Source organism: Parus major, chromosome 1 (assembly GCF_001522545.3).
Source record: "Parus major isolate Abel chromosome 1, Parus_major1.1, whole genome shotgun sequence".
Lineage (NCBI taxonomy): Eukaryota > Metazoa > Chordata > Aves > Passeriformes > Paridae > Parus > Parus major.
The window spans coordinates 19,404,013-19,425,081 of record NC_031768.1 but is presented as its reverse complement, the minus strand read 5'-3'; the positions used below and the strand labels follow the sequence as shown (position 1 = coordinate 19,425,081).

The following is a 21,069-nucleotide window of genomic DNA, read 5'->3' as shown; positions in this document are numbered from 1 at the left end:
GGGCTTCCTCCATCCAAGATGAAGCTTGATTCCTTAATCTGAGGTACGGACTGAGAGCATATGCTAGACTTGGGGTCATCTTCCTATGGAAAATTTCACTGACATTAATACACTTAGTTTTGGCATCAACCAGTTCCTTAAACATCCATGTCCAGAAATACTTTGAACCTAAAGCTTTCTGTTTTATTGGCATCATTTTTACAAACTTATTTTCCATGCCAGTTTTAAAACTGACTAGGAGGCTTTATAGTTTAGCAAGAACTATGACATCTACAAAGAAGAAGGAGGACAGATTCTAGTTCCCCTGCTTTTGTGGGGAATTTATTCCCATTTCTGTAGCACACACAGACCTCAAATAGTATACTGAAAAAGCCCAACAGCCTTACAAATTCCAGATTTCTTCCCAGGTTTTCCAGACCTATGGGTAGGGACAGTTTCCCTTTGCCTCATGAGGAAGGTGCAGTTAAAAAAAAAACAAAAATGGGGTTCCTCAGATATCTGTCAGGGAGCTGGAAACAACAAGTCCTCCCAAACCAAAGGGGAGAGCAGCTGTTCCCAGCTCCACAAGCTGAGAACTGATTTGGAAAGTGTTCTGCTCTCTGTAGACGCTTCCTAGGCTTTCATCTTCAGAGACCTGTGTTAAATTGCAGTTTAGCTCACAAGAAAACGAATATGGTGGTTTCAAAGTCCCCAGCAGATGTTTGGGAAATCACAAAGCTACAGAACAGCTAGAGATTTGTGGTTACAATAGAACTTCTATGGTTAATTCAAAGGCAAACAGAATCAGAGGGCTGGATTCATACCCACAAAAACTTCCTGAACTAATACACTGAAGAAAAGGATTTCTTTAGTGTCTCAGAAGAATTTTGCTTGCAATAGAAAAATTCTTCCTCTGAAATTTCTTATAAGTGAGGCAATTCTCTCCACGAGTGTAAATCTTTGTGTGTCTTTTTGGCAAACAATTTCTAAATGACAAGCAAAATAAAAATCTTGAATTAGAGGGTGCTTTTTTAAGGCTATGCTTTCTGTGATAAATTCATCAAAAACAGAGAATTTTTTATTTAGTAAGTCATCTGTTGATTATGCAAAATGGAAGAAAGTAGGATGTAGAAAGAGTCTGATCTTACGAAATTAAGGTATGAATTTGAGTTTCAGTTTAATGATTTAAAAATGGTTGAAATTCCTTAAAAAATAAATCCTTTGCAGCTGTGGCAGTACAGGTAAAGAAGAGGTATGAATTTTTCTTTATATATTTGAGTTGATAGTTATAAAATAACTATAAACTATGGCTACAGAATGACTATAAACTCACAACTACTGTATCCTCAAAGACAAAAAAATCAGAAAAGTAAATTGAATGATTCCACTCAAAGCCTGTTACATCATTGCCACACACCACTTTAAATTTGAGCCCAAATTCCTTCTCAAACCAAACCCAGAAACTGAGGTTAAAAAAAACTTAACATTTTTACATATAATGGCTGGTACCCATTTGCTCTAGGAAAACTTTCTTCATTGTCATGTAGATGTGGAACACATTTTCTTGGATTAGTGTCCCTAGATGAATGAAAGGATTATACTCCTCTAAAGAGAGAGGCCTGTTTATTTTACTCCATGTTGTAAAGTGAGTAACTTTTCTTCATAGCCACACAGTACATTGAAGTATTATTTTAATGTCATGCATATGTAGTTCCTTTATTTAATGGAAATGCAAAGGATAATCATTAATGCACATTTATGAATAAATTTCTTCCCTCTCTTTTTATGACCATGAGAGTTGTGGATTCTAACTTCCTTTATTTCATGTGTACCCCTGTTTGATACTATGGATTGTTCTATTTAGTCTTCTACAGAGCAAAAGCAGAACTGTTGGAAAGTAACTTTTTCAGGTCTTCCCTAGTCTAAGCAAAAATCTGATTTTATCCGTGATGACAAACCTTGCCTTTGGAAATATGTGATATTAATCAGCTTGCCATCTGAATAGATCTTTTACAAATTTTTTACTTTGAAATGGTGAAAAAAAAATAAAAATGGTCATCTTCCATTTCAAGTTTGCCAGAGGCTTTGTTTTTGTTTGCATTCCACATTTATCTGTAACCAGGAGACCTGTGTTTAGAGGCAGTCTCAGAGCAGGTTAAACAAAGGTCAGTGCAAAAATATGCCATCTTACTCTGGCTACGTAGGAATTTTGTGAATGAAGGATCAATTAGGCCAGGGTAGCTAAACCACTTTGGATCCAGCAGATAAGACTATCTGCCCCAATCTTGACTAAAAGTAAACCTTTTTGAGAAGACTGAGAGGCACTCATTTTACTTACTAAAATATTGTTTTAATTTTTTTGTCCCAGTGTGAAGCACATTGTTGAAAAACTAACCAGTAAGACACCTAGAAGTCCTCTAGTGACATTTACAATCTCATTCTAAAACAAAAGAAATCCAGAATTTCACGGGGAAAAGAAATATTTATAGGAATCTCAATGTTTTCACTCTTTTCTTTTACACTTTATGTTCGACCTTTCTTTAAACCTAAATAATGAAAACACTTTTTAATTGAACAATATCTAATTTTTTTTTTTAACTTTGTTTTTCCTGCTGACATTAAGCCTTTGTTCCATATTGAGCAAAATATTCCACTTCATGCGTTTCACTTTGGGTAGAAAAACACAAACAATCAAATAATCACTGAAGTTCAAAGGACTGCTCATCCTTTCATGAGGCTGAAACCAGTGCAATTGTAAACAATATTTCAGTACTTAAAACTGCCATCCAGGACCCAGGGTCTTTAGCCAAGTGTTTAACATCCTCACAAGAGGACCAGGCCCTTTGGTCTCCCTGCTGCTCTAGCTGCTCTTTAGCTGTTTATGTTAGGCAGAAAAAGGAGGAATTTGAGAGTATTTTGTTCCCATAATGATAAATGACTCTGAGATAGAAGGTTCCATAAATTGACAACATTTTGACTGACTGAAGTTACAGTCTCTGATAACAGGCACAAAATTTTACCTGCTGCATTAACTAACAAATGGCTAATAGTGAGCTAAGCTCCATTTATTAGTCTAAGGACAAAGTCTTGCAAGAATATCAGTCTATCAAAAATCTGAACATCTGCATATGAGAGAAGGGGAGAGGTGGAACAAATCAGAACTGGTCACCTTAGCAGGCAGTGACAAGCTCTGCTATTAGTTTATATACAACCTGTGTGACCTTTTACCATAACTAAAACTGAAATTTACAGAAGGTAGAAAACAGTTGTAGATGCAATAACATATTCCAGCACATGCTTAATCTGTAGATAAAATGTATGCATAAATACAGCATTTCCATACTTGTATAGAACCAATTATACATTTAATTAGTAATTTTTGAAATCAATTTAATAATTCTTTAGGGAAATAATATTTGACTACTAGGCTACAGCTTACATGGCATGCAGCTTAGGACATCCTTGAATGAATATTCTGTATCACCATATGCCATGCAGCATATTTTGTCAGTTTTTATTTTTGAAGTTTCTCTTTTCAGATGCTGCGTAAATTTAAGACCTGACTAAAGTTTACCTTAGATTTCTATTAAATGAAATCAACTTTTATGAGAATGGAATAAAAAGTAGAATGAAAGTAATTAAAATCAAAATAGATCAGTCACATATTTAGTCAAAATAATGTTAATAGAGAGTCTCCTCTACCTTCTCTCATTAGAAACTGTCTTAGAATAAACAAATACTGTAAACTCCATCTTAATGTTTTATGCATGTCATCAGGTTTGCTATTAGTATCTTACTGAAAGTGAACACTCCTGTTCCAGAGTGAACACAATTTGCTCTAACTCATATTTTTCTGTCTATTTCAGAAATCAAAAAATACCATTTACTTTTAGCGCTTAAATATAGAAAATAAATGTATCCGCTGAACAAGCATCTTCACAAAAAGAGAAGATAGTGGGGCAGAGGAAAAAGCAAATTTCTGTGGAGTTCCTTTCCAAGTTGTCTGCTAAGTTAGCACACATATTTCACAGTGATGGTAAACACTTATCTAACCCATTGCTCCTTTCATATAAAAAAAACCAAAAATCCCCAGCAAAGCAGATTCCTTCTTCCAAATACTTTGTATGACTCAAGGCCATTTGCTGCAGTTCAGACACCAGGATTTACATACAGGCATTCCAACTGAACTTTCCTATTGAGAACTTCTCAGTTTACTTGAGTTTTGACAAAAATAATGCCCAAATTTCAAAGAATGAGTACCATGAAAATCTGTGAAAACAGAGTATTCACTGTTTTTTATTGTGACAGACAAAGCCTCTTTATTTTTCAAATGTCCTTTGGGAATTGTACTGACAGCTGAGTTTTGATTTTGCTGTCTATCAAGTAAGAGAAATGCCATCCAAAAACTGATGGAGACATTTTGTTGCAAAATTTGAAGGAGCTATCTTGTCGCTGAAGTGTTACTAGAAACTCAGAATTCCATTATTGTGAAGACTTCCTGTTTGGCTCATTTCTTTTTTGTCAGCCATATATAAAAATAGCAACAGCAGGATTTTTTAGGTGCTGCCGTCTTCTCTTCATTGGTTTTGCACTACTGCTTTATACTGATTTAAAATGTATCTGATAAGTGTGAGTGTTGAGTATCTGTGCCAGTGAAATAAAGAGCAATATAGTACTTTTTATTCAGGTGATTATATAATATGACTATAAAAAACACCATTTGACACACCCAAACCATATTTTTGACTGGGAACTTTACACTGAGACTTTGCCTGCAGCAGATCTTTAGAAGTGAGCTAAAAACTGAGCATTTCTATTACATTCAAAGAGCAAAGGATGCAGCAGTTTGAGGGTTACACAATTAGAGGAAATCACCTCCTCTTTATACAACCAAAAATTATTTTACAGTGCTGTCCAGAATCTGCTTCCTATGACGTTTGGTGAATTCAAAACAAAACAAAACAAATAGAAAGACTGAGATACAGATGCTATAAAGCTGTCTGCAAGCAAAACCTATTTCCTTTCTCCTCCCCCTAGATAATTGCTCCAATTTCTTCTCCAGCTGAGTTCAGATTATGTTTCTGTCTAACAGATGAGAAGCTTCATGGTATTGACTATATAACAGACATTTAATCATGCATTTCCTAGAAGAGACGAGAAAAAAATAATAAAAAAAAAAACCCTCAAACTCCTTAGAAATAAAAGTAGCTGGCATATGAGGCTTGTGCTCAAATTTGTACCTTATGTTGATGAATGCCATGGTCTAAAAAACATCTACAGAAACCTCACACAGCTGTAGAGTGGAAATTATGACAAAGAAGCAAATTTGCTGTGACACAGCACTTTGTCAGTCAGAGAAACTCTAAAGCCAAGAGGAGAACCCAAACACTGACAGCATTATATCCTCCCCCAATTCAAGTGAGATAATACCAGAGAGGCTTTTATTTTGGATTCCAATAGGTGAGCTGAAGGCCACGCTGGGCCCCTCCAGCCCCCAGTGGGATGGAGGGAAGGCTGGAGGTGGGCTGGTGTGGCCACGGGGGTGCTGCCACCCAGGGATTCACCTACTATCCTGGGCCTGTCAATCCCTATTTTACAACACTGTGCTTGGAAGATTTGTACAAGGCCCCTGCAAAAAATTTAAAGATAGAATTATCCAAGATAGTTTTTAATGCTCTTAAAAGCCTCCTACAGACACTATCAGAAGTGCAAATGCTGTGAACTAGACCTACAAAGAAATACATATCCAAGCAGTAGCTGTTTCCATTCCCTTCTCTCAGTTTGTGGAGGAAGCTCTATTTTATCCTATGAACCAATTTATATTTTATGCAGCCAATGCCTCTACACAGAGGAGCAGCCAGACCTGCCCCACCAGGGCCAGCCCAGTGAGCTGCCCTGGGTGAGGCGGTGCTCTGCAGGAAGAGAATGGGCCAAAAGTATGAGGCTGCAGACTTGCCATGGTCTCTAAGGAAGGAAAACAAAGCTTTCCTCATTAACAGTCTTTGGGGTTTCTGCAAAACCAAGTAATGACAGACAACATCACAGAGGGAGAGTGGAAAGACAGAAAAATTAGTGTAAAACAAAAAACATGTTAGAGATGTGTCTGGAAGATGAGTGGAACAAGTGTGTCAGCATGCTCCTAAAGAAACAGATTTGGGACAGAAAAGGGTGTTACAGTCTTAAGCAATCACATTTCAGGGTGTGGTTCCCTTAGAGAAAATGGAATTTTAAAAATTGTTGTCGTAAGGTAATAAACTAATATTATGCATGAAGGCAGACATTCAGATATATCTTACTTAAAGCAGTAAAGAATAGAGGTTTGGCTTGATTTATTCACAGAGTTTTTCCTGCTGTTGTGACCAGAACCACCCACAGAAATGCAAGACTGTAAGTGAACTTTTTGAATCTCCTAAGATCAGGTTTTTCATCAGGATAAATCCTGTCATAAATTGATAAACTCCATCTAAAAATAGGCAAGATTTATGTCTCCATTGCTGTCATGAGAGGCCAAACCAGATACCCCTCCCCAGTGACTAGAAGGCCTCCAGCTTCCAGATAATCAACATCACTGATCACTCCTTGTATGCTTGTGGGAGAAAGAAATAAAAATAACTGTTTCAGAAAGGAATAAGCATTAGTCTTAAAACATAGAGAGACTGGGATTTGGACTTTCCTATGGATGAAAGTGCAGTTGGGAAGGATGCACGAGTGGATCACTAATCTGCCATAAAGCTGGCTCCTGGGAAGCCACTGACACTTGGCGGATGAGAAAGAGTGGCCTGGTGACAACATTTGGTTTGGCTGGGGAGGATTCATTTACTCAGAACACACAGAGCCTGTTTGTTGTGCATTTTTGGAAACATCAACTCCTGCTCCATATCAAACCAAAAAAGACTTTCCTTTTTCATTTTTTCATGTAACATTGACTTTTTTGACTTATGACATGATAAAGGCTTAAAAAATGTTGCTGTTTATAACTACAAATAAATGTTAGGGAGCATGACTTTTAAAAGTTTATACATCTCAGAGTAAAGTCTTGGTAATTTAATACAAGGAATAATAATAATTTTCTCTCATTCCTTGTTTTTCAAAGTTCAAGCTCTATATGAAACCGAAAGCTTTTACTTTTTTTTTTTTAAACTGGTTTTAAAGCCCCCAATATCTAAATCAAAATTATTTCAAATTAGTTAAGGAAATTCAAAGTAGGTAACAGGAGTCTTTAAATTCACTACTTATGTTTCTATATATTTAAAAATTATGCCCAATGTATTTTACATTATTATCTGTAATACAATATTTTTAAAAATGAAAAAGAAAGCATTCACTGTAGAACTAGCTTCCTGTTCAGTTTCAACATTTCAGTGAGTTCATATGTCAAAATTAATACTGTCATTGGAAACTTTTCCTAATATTTTGTAATTTTAAATTTGCATTGTTAATGTTTTAGCCAATAAATTGCTTAATTTAATTTTTAATTCGGGTTCCAGGCTTGGGTTGAATTTCTGTCCTGACCAAGCAAGAAGAAAAAGAGTGCACTGACTTTGCAAAAATCTATCTAAGCCACAATTTCTCCAATGCTGGAGATATGCACATCATATCTGAAGTTTTCACAGGGCTCTGAGAAACAGAGATAGCTTTAAAGTTTATTTCCCCGTCCCCACTTGACCAATATTCAGCACGGCCGAGGTCCAAGGTTTTGACTGAAGCTCATTTCTTAATATTTAGCTAATTTAAATGCTAATTAGACTAATTTGATGAATAAAACATGTTAGGAATTCATTAGCAACTATATTGCGATTGCTTTATGTCTACAGAGAAATTTTCTAAAACAGGACTCCAGGGACAGTAGCACATCTGTTACCAGTTGAACAAGTTGGATTCTTTGTAATACTAAACTTAGAGCTGGTAATATATAGCAGAACTGCAGAGAAGACGAGAAGCAATTTTAAATTTTTCAGATCTAGCACATCTTGGACATAGGCCACCAATGAAGAAGAGGCCATATGCTGTCCTGGGCCATCTGCTTCATGGGGTTTGCTCTGAGTTTTAGGTGCAGAGGGAGAAATTGTGCCTAACCTCTGTCTCTCAGTACCTACTAATGCCATTCCAGCTGTTCTGCCTGGCCATATTGGTGCCTATATAAAGAAATTAAACTGTTCACCTAATATCTCATACTGTGGATAGACTTTTATGGTTTTATTGAGATCTGTGAAGTTGGTGAAGCTCTAGAGAAGCAGAGCAGATACACACATAGATAAGATTTCTTTGGAAGAATAGAGGATTTTTTGGTTTTGGTTGGTTGGTTGGTTTGGGTTTGTTTCTTTTTTGTTGTTTGTTTTGGTTTTGTTTGCTTTGCCTTTTTTGGGTGAACTTTTTTTGACCTTTTCTGGGGGGAGGGGGAAAGTAAATTTAAGGCCCCACCTTGTTAAAGATTTTCTTGATACTCACAGTGGAATATGCAAGTGAAACAACCAAAAGGCCTGTAAGAACCTGTGTTCTTTGGAAGATATATTTTATGGCATTTGAGTACAGATATGTATTTAGATAGTTAATTCTGATTAAAAAAAAAGAAAACTAAAACAAAACCAGTGGTAAACAGAAATCTAAATTAGGCTGGGAATCTGGTGTTTCTATATTTTTTTGCCCTCATTTTCCACCTGTATTTCTCTGTCTCACAAAGAACCCAGAAAGACAAATGTTGCAGGTGGTAAGGGATGTGTTCAAGTATAGTAGGGGTGGAGGCCATACCAACACACCGTAATTAAAACAGGACAGAAAGGAATGTAAAGGAGGTTATCTGTACTGAGAATACCACTTATCAGTGAAAAGGCTTTAAGTCAGTTTACCATTATTTAAACTGATTTCTTCACTTGTTTGATTGGTTTTAATTGTTTTGTTGGGTGTTTGTTTGTTTACATGTTTACTCCTGGATGCTAGAACTGAATGTAATTAAGTTTATAAGCATTTCTAGTGGAGGTCAGTACTCACTTCTACATGTTGACAGGTCTGAATGAGTTTTGCCAGAAGAGTTTCCAGTTCAGTGTTCCTCTTAATAAGGTTGGTGAGGTTACTCTCCAAATTTTGCTGTCAAAATAAAAGAAAAAAAAACCAAAACATTTAAAAGAATTTAATACTTAGGTGAATATTTGAAAAATCGAATTACACAGGTATGAACATGAGACTTTCATATTGATATGTTCCATTACATGTTTGATTAGATTAGATGTTTTGTCTATGCGAGACAAGAGAGCAAAAAAATTCAAGACAAGAGTGAATTCTGGAAAATAGGTTTTTTAAGGACCTAACAACAATTATATTAAACAATTAGTTTTATTCAGCAGGAAAAAAAAATAGTCAGGAGAAAACTGAAAAGGCAAGAACATTTCCCCAAAATAAATATTTATTTTAACTCACAACATTTTTGACTCCTTATTTCCTGCTTTCAGTCTAACATCTGAATTTACGAACTTGCTGCTAACTGAGGTCTCAGAACTGGTCAGCACTTTCTTCTTAGGATTTGAAGTGCTGGGAGGGGGTTGATCTATTTGATTTTATTCCCTAGTTCAGCAGAATTATATTTTTTAATAAATAACTCTAAAAACATCCTTTCTTCTATGGGTAAGGATGAAATACCTACTCACAAACTCTGCCTTCACTAACTGTCCTTAGGAGAACTCGTGACATGTTTCTGTGTTTATCAACTGATTATGGCTGCCATAAATATCTGCAGCTGTGGTAGCATGAAACCCTTTCCAGCTCACAGGTCTGAGGCTGCATCCTGCCTCCCTGCAACCGCATGGGAGATTGAGATCTAGCCACAAATACTTCATTCTCCCTTCTCCCCCCTGCATCCACAGGAGGGAAACCAAAGCACATGAGCAGCAGGTCTGTGACAGCTCTGACCCACTCCCTGGAGTTACTGAACAAGAATACCAGAAGAGGGTCCTGTGCTTTTCTCTTGACAAGGGCTGAAAGTGTCTTTGCCCACAACTTTCATTAATTTCAACCCTCCTCATCTTTTATTAATGACCTTCTTTTTGAGCACTACTACTTTCCCTCTGGTCTTTCTGTTCTATCCTTTCAGTCCTCACAGCTACCATTAACTTACCTGATTGTATAAATCTCCCCCACTCCCACTTCCATACACACATTTAGAGTGTGTGTGTGTGTGTGTGTCTGTCTGTGTGTGTGTGTGTGTTCTGGTGCTGTTATTCCCTGCCTATTTCATGCTGTTTTAAGACACTTTTCTTTGCCCTCTCTGCAGCCGTGCGGCTCCCTTCCCACTTCTGCATGTGGCTACAAAGAGATGAAGATGGCAGTATTTAATTGCTGAATACATAGTGCTGATACACACTTTGGCATGTACCAGGGTTGATGCTGTAAGCACTGGGGAGGCAGTCAGTCTGATCCACTAAGGAAAGAACAACATTTTGATGGCTTTATGTATATGACCCTTCCAAGAAGCATGATGGGTGCTTGAAGTAGATGATTTTGGCATTTTCTTCCCAGCAGAGCCATGCATATAATCTATGACAAGCTCTGGCTGTAAAAATACCTTCTACACTACATTTATTTTATAGCCCATTAAAACAAAGAGTAACAAGAACAGGCATTTTTACCAAACTGTTTGTGCTGGATCCTACATTTCCATAAGCCATACTGTGAATGACCTTAATTGCAAAGGCATGTTGGCTGTGCTGTCAGATGTCCCTTTGTGTAGCTGAGACTCACATGCAAAGTCAAAATATCGTATATAATTACAATATCAGATAATCTTTGCCTTCAATAAACAGTTCCTTAAGATGATACAAATGTGCAAATACTCTTGAAATTTTATTTATAACACTTCTTAATATTATATATTAAGTTTTTACATGTTTTAATATTTGACACTAAAGTGTTTCAATGAAAATTGTGTATCCTTGATTGAGGTTATTTAATTTAAAATGTATTATTGAACATAAAAAATACAGTTGGTAGCAGTTGGTACCTATACATACGATGAAGCAAAAATGTATTCAAAAAGTTTGTGGAACACTGAAATGATTTTAAATAACTGAAAGTTATTCCTCTTCAACTAAGGCCATTAATACATGAAGAGTCAGCATTTTTCTCTGAAACAGAAATGCATTGACCCATAGATTATATATAATTATATTCAGGGTATTTCCAAAATCTGGATATTATAATCTATATTCATGTATATGTAGGATGAAGAATAAAATTCTAGAGTAAGTTTCCTACCCAGTGACTTCAAATATAAACCCATATTTATAAACCCATACATATTGTTATGGCTTCACACAGGTCTCTTGATATCTTCTACGTCTCCTGACCATGAAAACAGAAGAAAACCGTGAAGCAAGTGAGATGCCTTGGAAAAACTGTCCGTGGAAATTCCCATGCTCTGTCTCCTTCAACTGTGTAATTTTCAATTATGGGAAGCCTGGAATTTTGTTTCCATGCAGTTTGGTATGCAAGAGAATGTTTTCTATTAAATCAAGAATAATCAGAATTTTGTTAAATTTTTGGTGAAGAACATCAGTTTCTATTAATACTTTACCAGATAACAAGAACCTGGTGGCTGCTGTCTGAAATTAATGTCAATCTTTCCAGTTTCACTAGGGCAGTACTGAATGGCAGCTCTTAAAAGTGGCCTGATTCAAAAGTTTTAAAGCTCATAAAACTTGATAAATTCCTGCAGTATGTTTACCCAGATTTTCTCTTGGCAGTATCTTCCTCTAGCACCTTCCCCTATTATTTTCTCAGATAGCCATGGAGCCACTTTAGCTACTACATGATAGTAAAGTTGCATAGTTTGTGTTCTGCCCTCTTTACTCCATATAGGAAGACAGAGAAAAGGCCTGAACATTTAAATTTCAGAAGCAGATGTTTGCTCAGAGACTTTCCAAAGTGTTGCAACCTCATTTATCATCCACACCAGGACCTTCCCCAGTTGCATAAGACAACAGTGCCAGATTTGGAGGTCCAGCCAACTTGGAAAATCTAGTTGTTGTAGACCAGAATTCCTGGGAGAGTGAATTTTAGCCAGGTTTGAAGTCTGAAGGAAGTGTACTCTCACCTTATGATGAGTACATGTGAAAATGAGTAGCAGAGTAACCTGATTCCAAGTATCTCCTTCCCACTTAATCTTCTACTGCTGTTCTGTTGACCAAACCAAATTACAATTGTATTTTTGGTAATGTTCTAGGTAAATAATAATTTCTTAAACATTCTCACCTTCCTTTTCTTATCTTTCTTTTGTCAGTTGCTAATTTTCATTGTTATCTGTCTATTAAAAACTGATCTTAGAAATTTTGGTGGTGTTGTTTTTAAAGAAGCACAATAGTTGCTCTGCATTTGCTCTGTGGACAGGCTTCACATATGTTAACTCAGTAGATGCAAACTGCTCTCAAAAAGCAAAAACAAGGCTGAGTGCTTCCTGACTTACCAATGTAGATCCAGACCAAGATCTTGACATTCCATGCATGCTTTGAAACTCTTTTTACAACATCCAGTATAAAGTGAAAAGAATGCTTACTGTCTAATTAGCATTGTCTGACAATTATACAACATAAATATTCCTATAATCTTGGCATAAATCCAAGTAGATGAAACCACAGACATATAATTGGGAAGAACAGTTGAGGATGATGTTTCATTTTGACTCCTTATGTCTATAAAATGATATGATCATTTTCAGAGTCTAAGCTGGAAAAATTAATGCTAAAAACTAGAGGAAGGCAACTCAGTATTGATCACTTTTTTTAAGCTGCTGTCTAGCTTATGATCATGTTGCAGCAACGATTGCGTGAGGCTTGTGCCCTTATTGAAGTGGGAGGTCAGACTAGATGATCATAATGGTCTCTTCTAGTCTTTAAATCTATCAGTCTATGAAAACCAAATGTGAACCCATGCCCTTTGCCAAATTAACAGTCTCACGCAAAGCATTGCTTGTCTAAAATAAGAGGGTAGCAGAAACAGATAATCCTAAACTACTATATGGGTTGGAAATGCTGTCAAAATAATTGAATATAAGCTTCTGAAGAAGAGAAATGCTGAGTTGTGTGCTCCTGCCTTACGTCACAGCAGACAAAGAAGAAGAACCCCCAAGATCATCTTCTAAGCATCATCTTCCATAAAAAAATTCTATTAAAAAAGCCAAAAAATAAAACAGATAGCTATCAGGTACAATGAGATTTTCAATTAATTTTGAAGTAAAGCAACTGCATTTTTCTTATTAAAAGTATTATTTTTTCTCCCACTGGTAAACATAAGCAGTAATTTGAATTTTCCACTCACTCCTTACTGGAAATCTTTGAGACCTGGCCCACTGAAACTGCTACACATGCTAAGACACACACTATGGGATAATACATGTTAACAATAGTCTTGATCACCATTTATATCAAATCCACCATGACCAAAGCTTTTCAGCACCAAGCATTGCCTGAAGTTTGCATTTTCCTTGATTCTGGTGTAGAACTGATCAGAATAAAGCATATTTTGAGACTATCTCCTGATTTAAAGAACACAACTTGGCATGGTGGAAATTTAGTAACTACCAAGGTTTATTGAGAACAACAACCCCCTTCCCATCATCTCTTTACAAACAGTCAGAATGAAACAGTTCATACATTTCCAGACTCCATTAAAGTGTATAACTTAAAGCCACACAGTTACACTGTTGTATATGAGGAATAAAACATCACAAAGCAGAAGTGTGATCACATTCTAATTTACTCAAGCCAGCAGTGAAACCAGAGTGGTGTTGACATGGCAGATCAATCTTTGCAAGCTGGTTAGAGATCATAAACGTACTCCCTCACTAACACACTCCATGCAATAATCACTGAAATGTTTTCCTCCTAAGTCAAAGATGTTATGCTGCATGTGCTCCAGTTATATTTTCACCTCGTCATAGTGACATACCCCATGAACTAGTCCTGTTGCCTCCAGAACGTGTGTCTAACCTATTAAATAAGTTGCCTATCAAATTCAAAATAACTGCCAGAATATCAAGCATGGTTTTCAGCGAGGTTTGGGGTATATGTGAGCTTAATGCTTCCTTTGGTGTTCTTTATTTAAATGGATATGCCAGGTGCACATGGAAAAATTTAACCTAATTTTTATTCTATGTGCTCGCCCTGAAACAGATGACTACTTTTCTGTAGTATTCATGTGATCAACTTTGTATTTCTCTAGCCAGGGAACGGCAACATTTTAATGGGAATGATTGACCTCAAGTCTCAAATGTGCAGAGCCTGACAACTGCACTCTGCATTCCTATGTGTAAAGAAATAACAGTTATGATGTTGATAGACTCCTGGGGACTAAGATTTCTACCTCAAGTGATTATAGTATATCACAAGGAAAGACCCATGAGATACTGCCCTGTTAATTAATTGTCCAGGATTATTTTTATTAAAAGTGCAATGAAAATAGCTGCATGGGAAGCCATTATGACTCCAATGATGTTAACTAAGTTGAGTATTGGCTATTTACATATTTCACAGCAATGTCACAGTTTTTTCTTATCTCTATTTAACATGGGACACTGTGGAAACTAAAGGAAATCCAAGCACTTCAAATTCTTCACCACATAAAATCTTTATTAACTGAGAAAGTAATATTCTAGGGAGACCCTCCAATTACACTCTCGCGTCTCTGCAAAGCCATGCCCTCAAATATACCAAGGGTTCTTGCAATTTTTAAGTACAGTTCTGCCCTTTTGTTTAACTACACTAATCCCTCTTGTGAATTGCTCTTCAGTCTTCCTTCACTGCTGCTTCCTTTTTGGAGAAAGAGAAATTTCATACCTGGGGCCTCTGAGGAAAAAGAACAGGACAAGATATCTATCTATCTATCTATCTATCTATCTATCTATCTATCTATCTATCTATCTATCTGGCACCCTGTAGCAAAAGTTTTCCATTGATACGTATTCTAAGTTTGGAAAATAATCAATATATATAATTAAAAACCATTTGCCCATAGCAGGGACCATGTTTATAGAAAACACAGGTCAGTGAAACTTTCATTGCATACTTTTGTTATTGCAACAGAAGTAAAAATTGCATTTTCTCTTAGCAGAGGCATTCAGACTTGTTAAAAGAATTTTGTTCCAGTTTAGACAGTGACAAAATTGACTATATAGGGCAATTTGGGTTTTTTTCTCAATTAAGCTATTAGAAGATACCCAAACGTTAACTTGGCTGGTTGGTTGTTAACTTGGTTGGTTGTTTCAGTTCTATTTTTAATAAGTTATTAATGAAAGAATAATAATCAGGAGTCAAGGACCAAGAAGGAATGGATTTAGCATCTGACAACATTAAAAACTAAAACACAGCTTGGATTTATGTGTGAGTTAATAAAGGCTTGCAAAAGTATAACAATATATCTGAGGCCAAAATATATTTGACCATTTTTTTCCTGCCTCAATGCAGGAGTCAAACTGGAAGCTAAAGTGTTAAAAGAGCACAATAAATACCAGACACCCTGAATTTAATGCATGTCATTAAAGACTTATTGTGGTGAGCTAGAAGGCTTATAAACTCATTCCTTTCCCCATGGGCTAATCCAGAGCAATGAAGGGGGTTAAGGACAACTTGAACTATTGCACAGCTGTCCAGCAGTACCCTACCTAAATGTACTTCCAGCCTCCCAGGACATGGAATGTATTTAAAACCAGGAGTTCAGCATGAGCTCCAGCCCACGAGATGCATAATGTAATCCTGGTCAAGCAAGATCTGGGAAGTATTCATTCCAAAACCTGAAATTCTAATTTTTCCACATAACTAATGACAGGCATCTATATGAAAACAAAACAAAAATATTATCTAAAGAACCAAAATTTATGCAGTGTTATTAAAGTCCTGGTTTCTACAGATGTCTGCCTAAACATTTCTGAAAGTTGTATTTTTTTAAGAGGTTTTATTATGGGAAAAAAAATCTGGCTTTAATCAGTCAATACATATTACTGCATTTTGCGGTTGAAAAATTCCATCTTATCTAAGCGGGTATGTGTAAAAACAATTCAGTGTTATGCAAAGCTGGCAGGTTTGAAAAGGCAGCTAGATGGGTAAGAAATGGAGACGGTCAATGTGGTGATTTGGTCTGCATTAGGTAATGGTGGTGGAGCTGTCTCAAGCCTAATTCAGCTCTTTCTGCTGGCCTGTAATAAAGCTGACACTTGAGGCAGCTGCACCCTTCTGCTTTTGTTTCTCAGTATAGCAAACAGCACATTGAAGATTTATCGATTGCCCTCCTGAGGATATTAATTGTCCATGCAGAGAATGAAGCTGTGAGTCCATCCCCTGGCATAGCTAGGAGGTCTGGACTCGGACTGCTTTGTCTGCCGCTAGGCAGCACGTAGCAGTGGGGCTACAGAGCACCAGCAGCTCCTGTTCCAGAACAGGAGCTCAGACAGACGGACTGTCTGAGCAGTCCCACTCCAGGGAGGAAACAGGTGCATCTGTGAGCACAACATACACAGCTGTCACCCTAGTGGCACATTAGGAGCCGGACAGGCACCACTGGTAAACCCAGGGGAAGCCAGAGAGCTGCACCTCTTCCAGAAAATGCAATCCCACAGTCCAATGTCAGGGTGCATGAGGTGTCACCAAACCAGCTAACCACAAGCCCCATTTCTAACATAGGGTGAATTGTATTAATCAAAGCACCACTTACAACTGTGTTTCATGGGGGATTTTAGTGTTTATGAACCCTCTGAAATTTTGCCAAGAAGCACACCATGAGCTAATCACAACACTCTGGAGCACTCTGCTTTTCCCTCACTGATTGATGGCTCCACCTTTTTCTTGCAGTGAATATAAAGCATACCTTGCAGACTACATACCATCAAAAAGTTGGCATCTGTCCAGTTTGGTGCTCACTCTGTCACATGCTCATTGCCTTGCAGTGCCATGGTTAGAGTTTGCTCTAGACAGAAGTGTAAATCTCTGTTTTCTTCTCCTCATTTGCTCTATTTCCTATTCAGCAAACTGAAACCTTCTACTAGATTGAGTAGATGCCCTGAAGGAAGTTTGGCATGGGGAACTTGAGTTTCTCACAGTTTTCAAGTTTAGATATAAATTTAACTTTTTTGGGTAGAAGGCTTAAACATTCATCTAAAATTCTTGTCAACCCGACCTGATTATAATACAATTTATCGGTATTTTTCTATACAAAGCTTTTGATCAAGCATCAGATCTCACATTTAGTAGTTACTAAAATAATTATTTTAATACCTTGGACTGGCTACCCAGAACAGAGGCTAGACAGAGCTAGAGAATAAAGTAGGTACTTATTAAAGGCCTTCAACAGATACATCTTGGGCAGTGCAAAAGCCTCACAGAGACTACATCCAAAATGGACAATGGTGACAAATTTTTCAGGCTTTTTTCCTTTTTTTTTCTGCCTTTAACAGCAGTTTTGCTGTATCTTTTAAATAGATACAAAAGATTAAAATAAATGAAAAAGATCTAACAATATATTAAAAGATTTAAAAAAAAATATTATTTAAATGATGGAAAAAATCTAGAAAGAAGAAAAGTGACCAGATCATATTCCTTGATAGCAACCTGTTTATATTATTCATGCACCTGAAGCATTTATAATGTGTAAACATTAATTTCACAATAAACATTGTAAAACTGCCTCCTATATATTATTTCAAATGCAGTTCCCTGTAAGGAATATGACCTGTATTGGGTTGTCTGCAGTACATACACATTTAGAAAAAAATACACTCTTTCAAATGGAAATGCCACATTTACAAGGGACAGTACTGTTTGTTCAGAATTTGCCATTACTTTATTCTAACTCTGTCTAGCCTCTGTTCTAGGTAGCCAGTCCAAGGCATCAATCTTTGGCTCAGATTTCAGGTACAGAGCTGTTACAATATTTAAATTTTTTGACTTTATAATTTGCTAGGGATAAAACCAGATAGAAACATTAAATAATCTTAGTAGAATTACATACTTGGGGACTTATTAAAAGAATGTGATGGTGGTGAGCTGAGCTTAAATTAAATGGAGAATATAAATTGCAAGGTACAGCTTATGACTTGGAAGCAGATTTTGTTTCATATTTCTGTCATAGTCAGGTGAAGTTTCTGCTCTGACTTGCCTAGTCTTTATTGCCAATACTTCCTCAGAGATCAAGATTTCAAATACATTAACCACTACCACTACCACCAAAGAAACCAACCCACCCCAGACCTAAAAAAGACAAAAATTTAACCAAAGCAGCAACAAGCCCCCCACAAGTTTTAGCTGGAAACTGAAAGTTCTGAGTATATTTTAAATAGGGATGGACTAGAAAAATAACCATGACAAATTCAGCACCTATATTTTCCCTTGTATTTTGCAAGTGATTAAGCATACCAAGAAGATACTCAGCAGGCACAAGTATCATATTCTCTCATTTAATGTACAATACTAAAGGCTTTTCCTTCCCTTACCTCAACCAAATCCTTTCCCAGACATCCCAATCTCCCTCACTACTCCTACTTCCAAAACGTGCTGATAATTTTGCTCCATTTTTTCTAGTCACACTGTGACCTGTCCAGAAGCTGCTGCTACAACACGCCCCTCACCTCCTGCTAGACTTTATGAACCTGAGTTGAACTCAGTTTCTGGCTCTTGCTTTGCTGGCAGGGTATGGTGCCAAGAATTTCTGGGGGGAAGGTATGAAAGTAATGTGGATGCTCAAGAAAATGCTCAGAGGGTGAGGGATGCGTGTTACAGACAGCAAAACTGCTGAAGAAATAACTCCTTTTCCTGCTAAGATACTATTTTTCACTCCCTAATAGAGTGCACTTTCCCAAAGTAATGAAATCATCAATTCCATGTTAATCCAACTATCATTTGAGAGGCCAATAATGCAGGGATACATTATTTTTCAACAGTCCTCAGTAATGTATATGCAATGATTAAAAAAATCAAACCGGCCAGAAGCTGGTTCCATTCCATGTGGAAGCACAGCAGTGCATATTTACTTACCTCAGCTTTGCAAGATGATCACAGACGTATTTCACTTTACTAATGTGAATTAATCACTTTGTATCAACTAATGAGTTGCTCATGCTAGTATGAACAATTGCATGAAGACAGTTCAAAGTAGTGAGTTTTAGCTCAAGAAGGTATATTTACAAGTACTCTTGTAGTTCAATTTTACTGTGCTCCTATAATCATTTGCAGCATGCCTGACCATAAAACACAGCTCAAGCCAGTTCTACTTCATCAATAATTGAGATCCCATGACTATACACTGAACATTATTTTCTGGTTTTTATTTCTGATTACACAGTTTGAAAAGTAAAACTGGAATAAAACTTCTGTGAGTTAAGAATTAGTGGATTGTGTCAGAGTATTTGTGCTACCACCACAGAACTCTGGTCACATATGAAATTTTAAAAATACATTAAAAAAAAAAATCTTCTGCTGTAGTTTGCAAGGTGACAGATCATATAATATGAAATCAAAGGATATTTTTAGGGAAAAAAGTGCAAGTACAAGCCCAGATATGTGCATCTGTAAGATTTCAAACTCACAAACACAGGTCTGTTTCAATTTCTAAAACATTATTTTGTACTCTTCTGCGTTAGAACTTTTCTTAATAGAGAATAAAACATCTGAATCCACAGACTCTTATCTATAAGAACAGCAAGTGACAGGTATAGCCCAACCTTTTATTAAAATCTTCAAAAATTCAGATACATCATCATAATTTTAAAGGGCCATTTCCATAGCACCTCTTCTTCATCTAAAATGCCAAATGCAAAAATGGTGATCCTCTAGAGGTGTGAGTAATGAAGCAAATGCCAGATTCTGCACCTAGGACAGAGCAACCCAGGTTGTGTGTATAGACTGGGGAACGAGAAGGGGGAGAGCAGTACCATGGAAAGGGACCTGGGGATCCTGATCAATGGCAAGTTGAACATGAGCAGCACTGAACATGAGGCAGCCAGGAGGGCCAACCCTGTCCTGGAGGGCATCAGGCACAGCATGGCCAGTGGGGAAGGGATGGGATTGTCCCACTCTGCTCTGCCCTGGGGCAGCCTCACCTCCAGTGCTGGGGGCAGTTCTGGCCATCACAACATAAAAAACCCATCAAGCCATTGGAGAGTGTCCAAAGGAGGACCACAAGGATGGTGAAGGACCTTGAGGGGAAGCCATATGAGGAGCAGCTGAGGTCACTTGGTCTGTTCAGCCTGGAGAAGAGGAGGCTGAAGGGAGATCTCATTGTGGTCATCAACATCCTCACGAGGGGAAGCAGAGGGGCAGGTACCAATCTCTTCACTCTAGTGATCAACAACAGACTTTCAGGGAACAGCATGAAGCTGTATCAGGAGAGGTTTAGTTTGGATATCAGTAAATGATTTTTCACCCTGTTCCATTTTCACAATGGACCAGGCTCCCCAGGGAAGTGGTCACAGCACCACAAGTTTGACAGAGATCAACAACTATTTGAACAATGCTCTCAGGCACATACACGGTGGGATTGTTGGGGTGTCCTGTGCAGGGCCAGAGTTAGACTCAATTATCATTTTGGGTCCCTTCCAACTCAGCATATTCTATGATTTTATGATCTTTGAATGATTTGCAAAGAATCTTAGAATGGTTCATCTTATCCACTCCAACATACCTAAACTAAGGATGCAAAATTGAGCTAGTCTTACATGGCCTGCTGATCATCTTTACATCAGGTGGGATAACAGTAGTAAAATGTAGAAATACCTTGCCTGAACCCTCCCAATATAGCTTTGCTTATTTTTCTGTAAACATTGTAATGTGTACATTACATTACAGGCATTCAGGTAATGAAAAATAAACGACCTTACATTTTGCTGAAAAAAATAGCAATGTAGAGAGAAGTGCAAATCTAATTATTCTTAGTGAAAAAGAGAGGGAGATCTTAACATTTCATTTGACACATTTACATAATGTGACCAATTTATACAGACTTCCTCCAGACAAATTATTCATCTGATTTATGACAGCCTTTGAAGTTTTGCCTACTATCAAGGCTACCAAACTTTTTCTGCTGAAAACATGAGTCAATGCTGATTATATAAGTAAGCTTTTC

General features: G+C 37.1%; 1 protein-coding gene across 4 annotated transcripts in view; it reads right to left on the bottom strand.

Moving 5' to 3' along the window:
* The window catches only part of MID1 (midline 1), a 238,277-nt gene that overhangs the window by 33,548 nt on the left and 183,660 nt on the right, over window positions 1-21,069 (bottom strand). For all 4 annotated transcript variants that reach the window (XM_015641077.3, XM_015641101.3, XM_015641067.3 and 1 more), the window contains exon 3: window positions 8,968-9,063. In XM_015641077.3, the coding sequence (XP_015496563.1) occupies window positions 8,968-9,063 (96 nt within the window). The remainder of the gene's footprint in view (window positions 1-8,967; window positions 9,064-21,069) is intronic.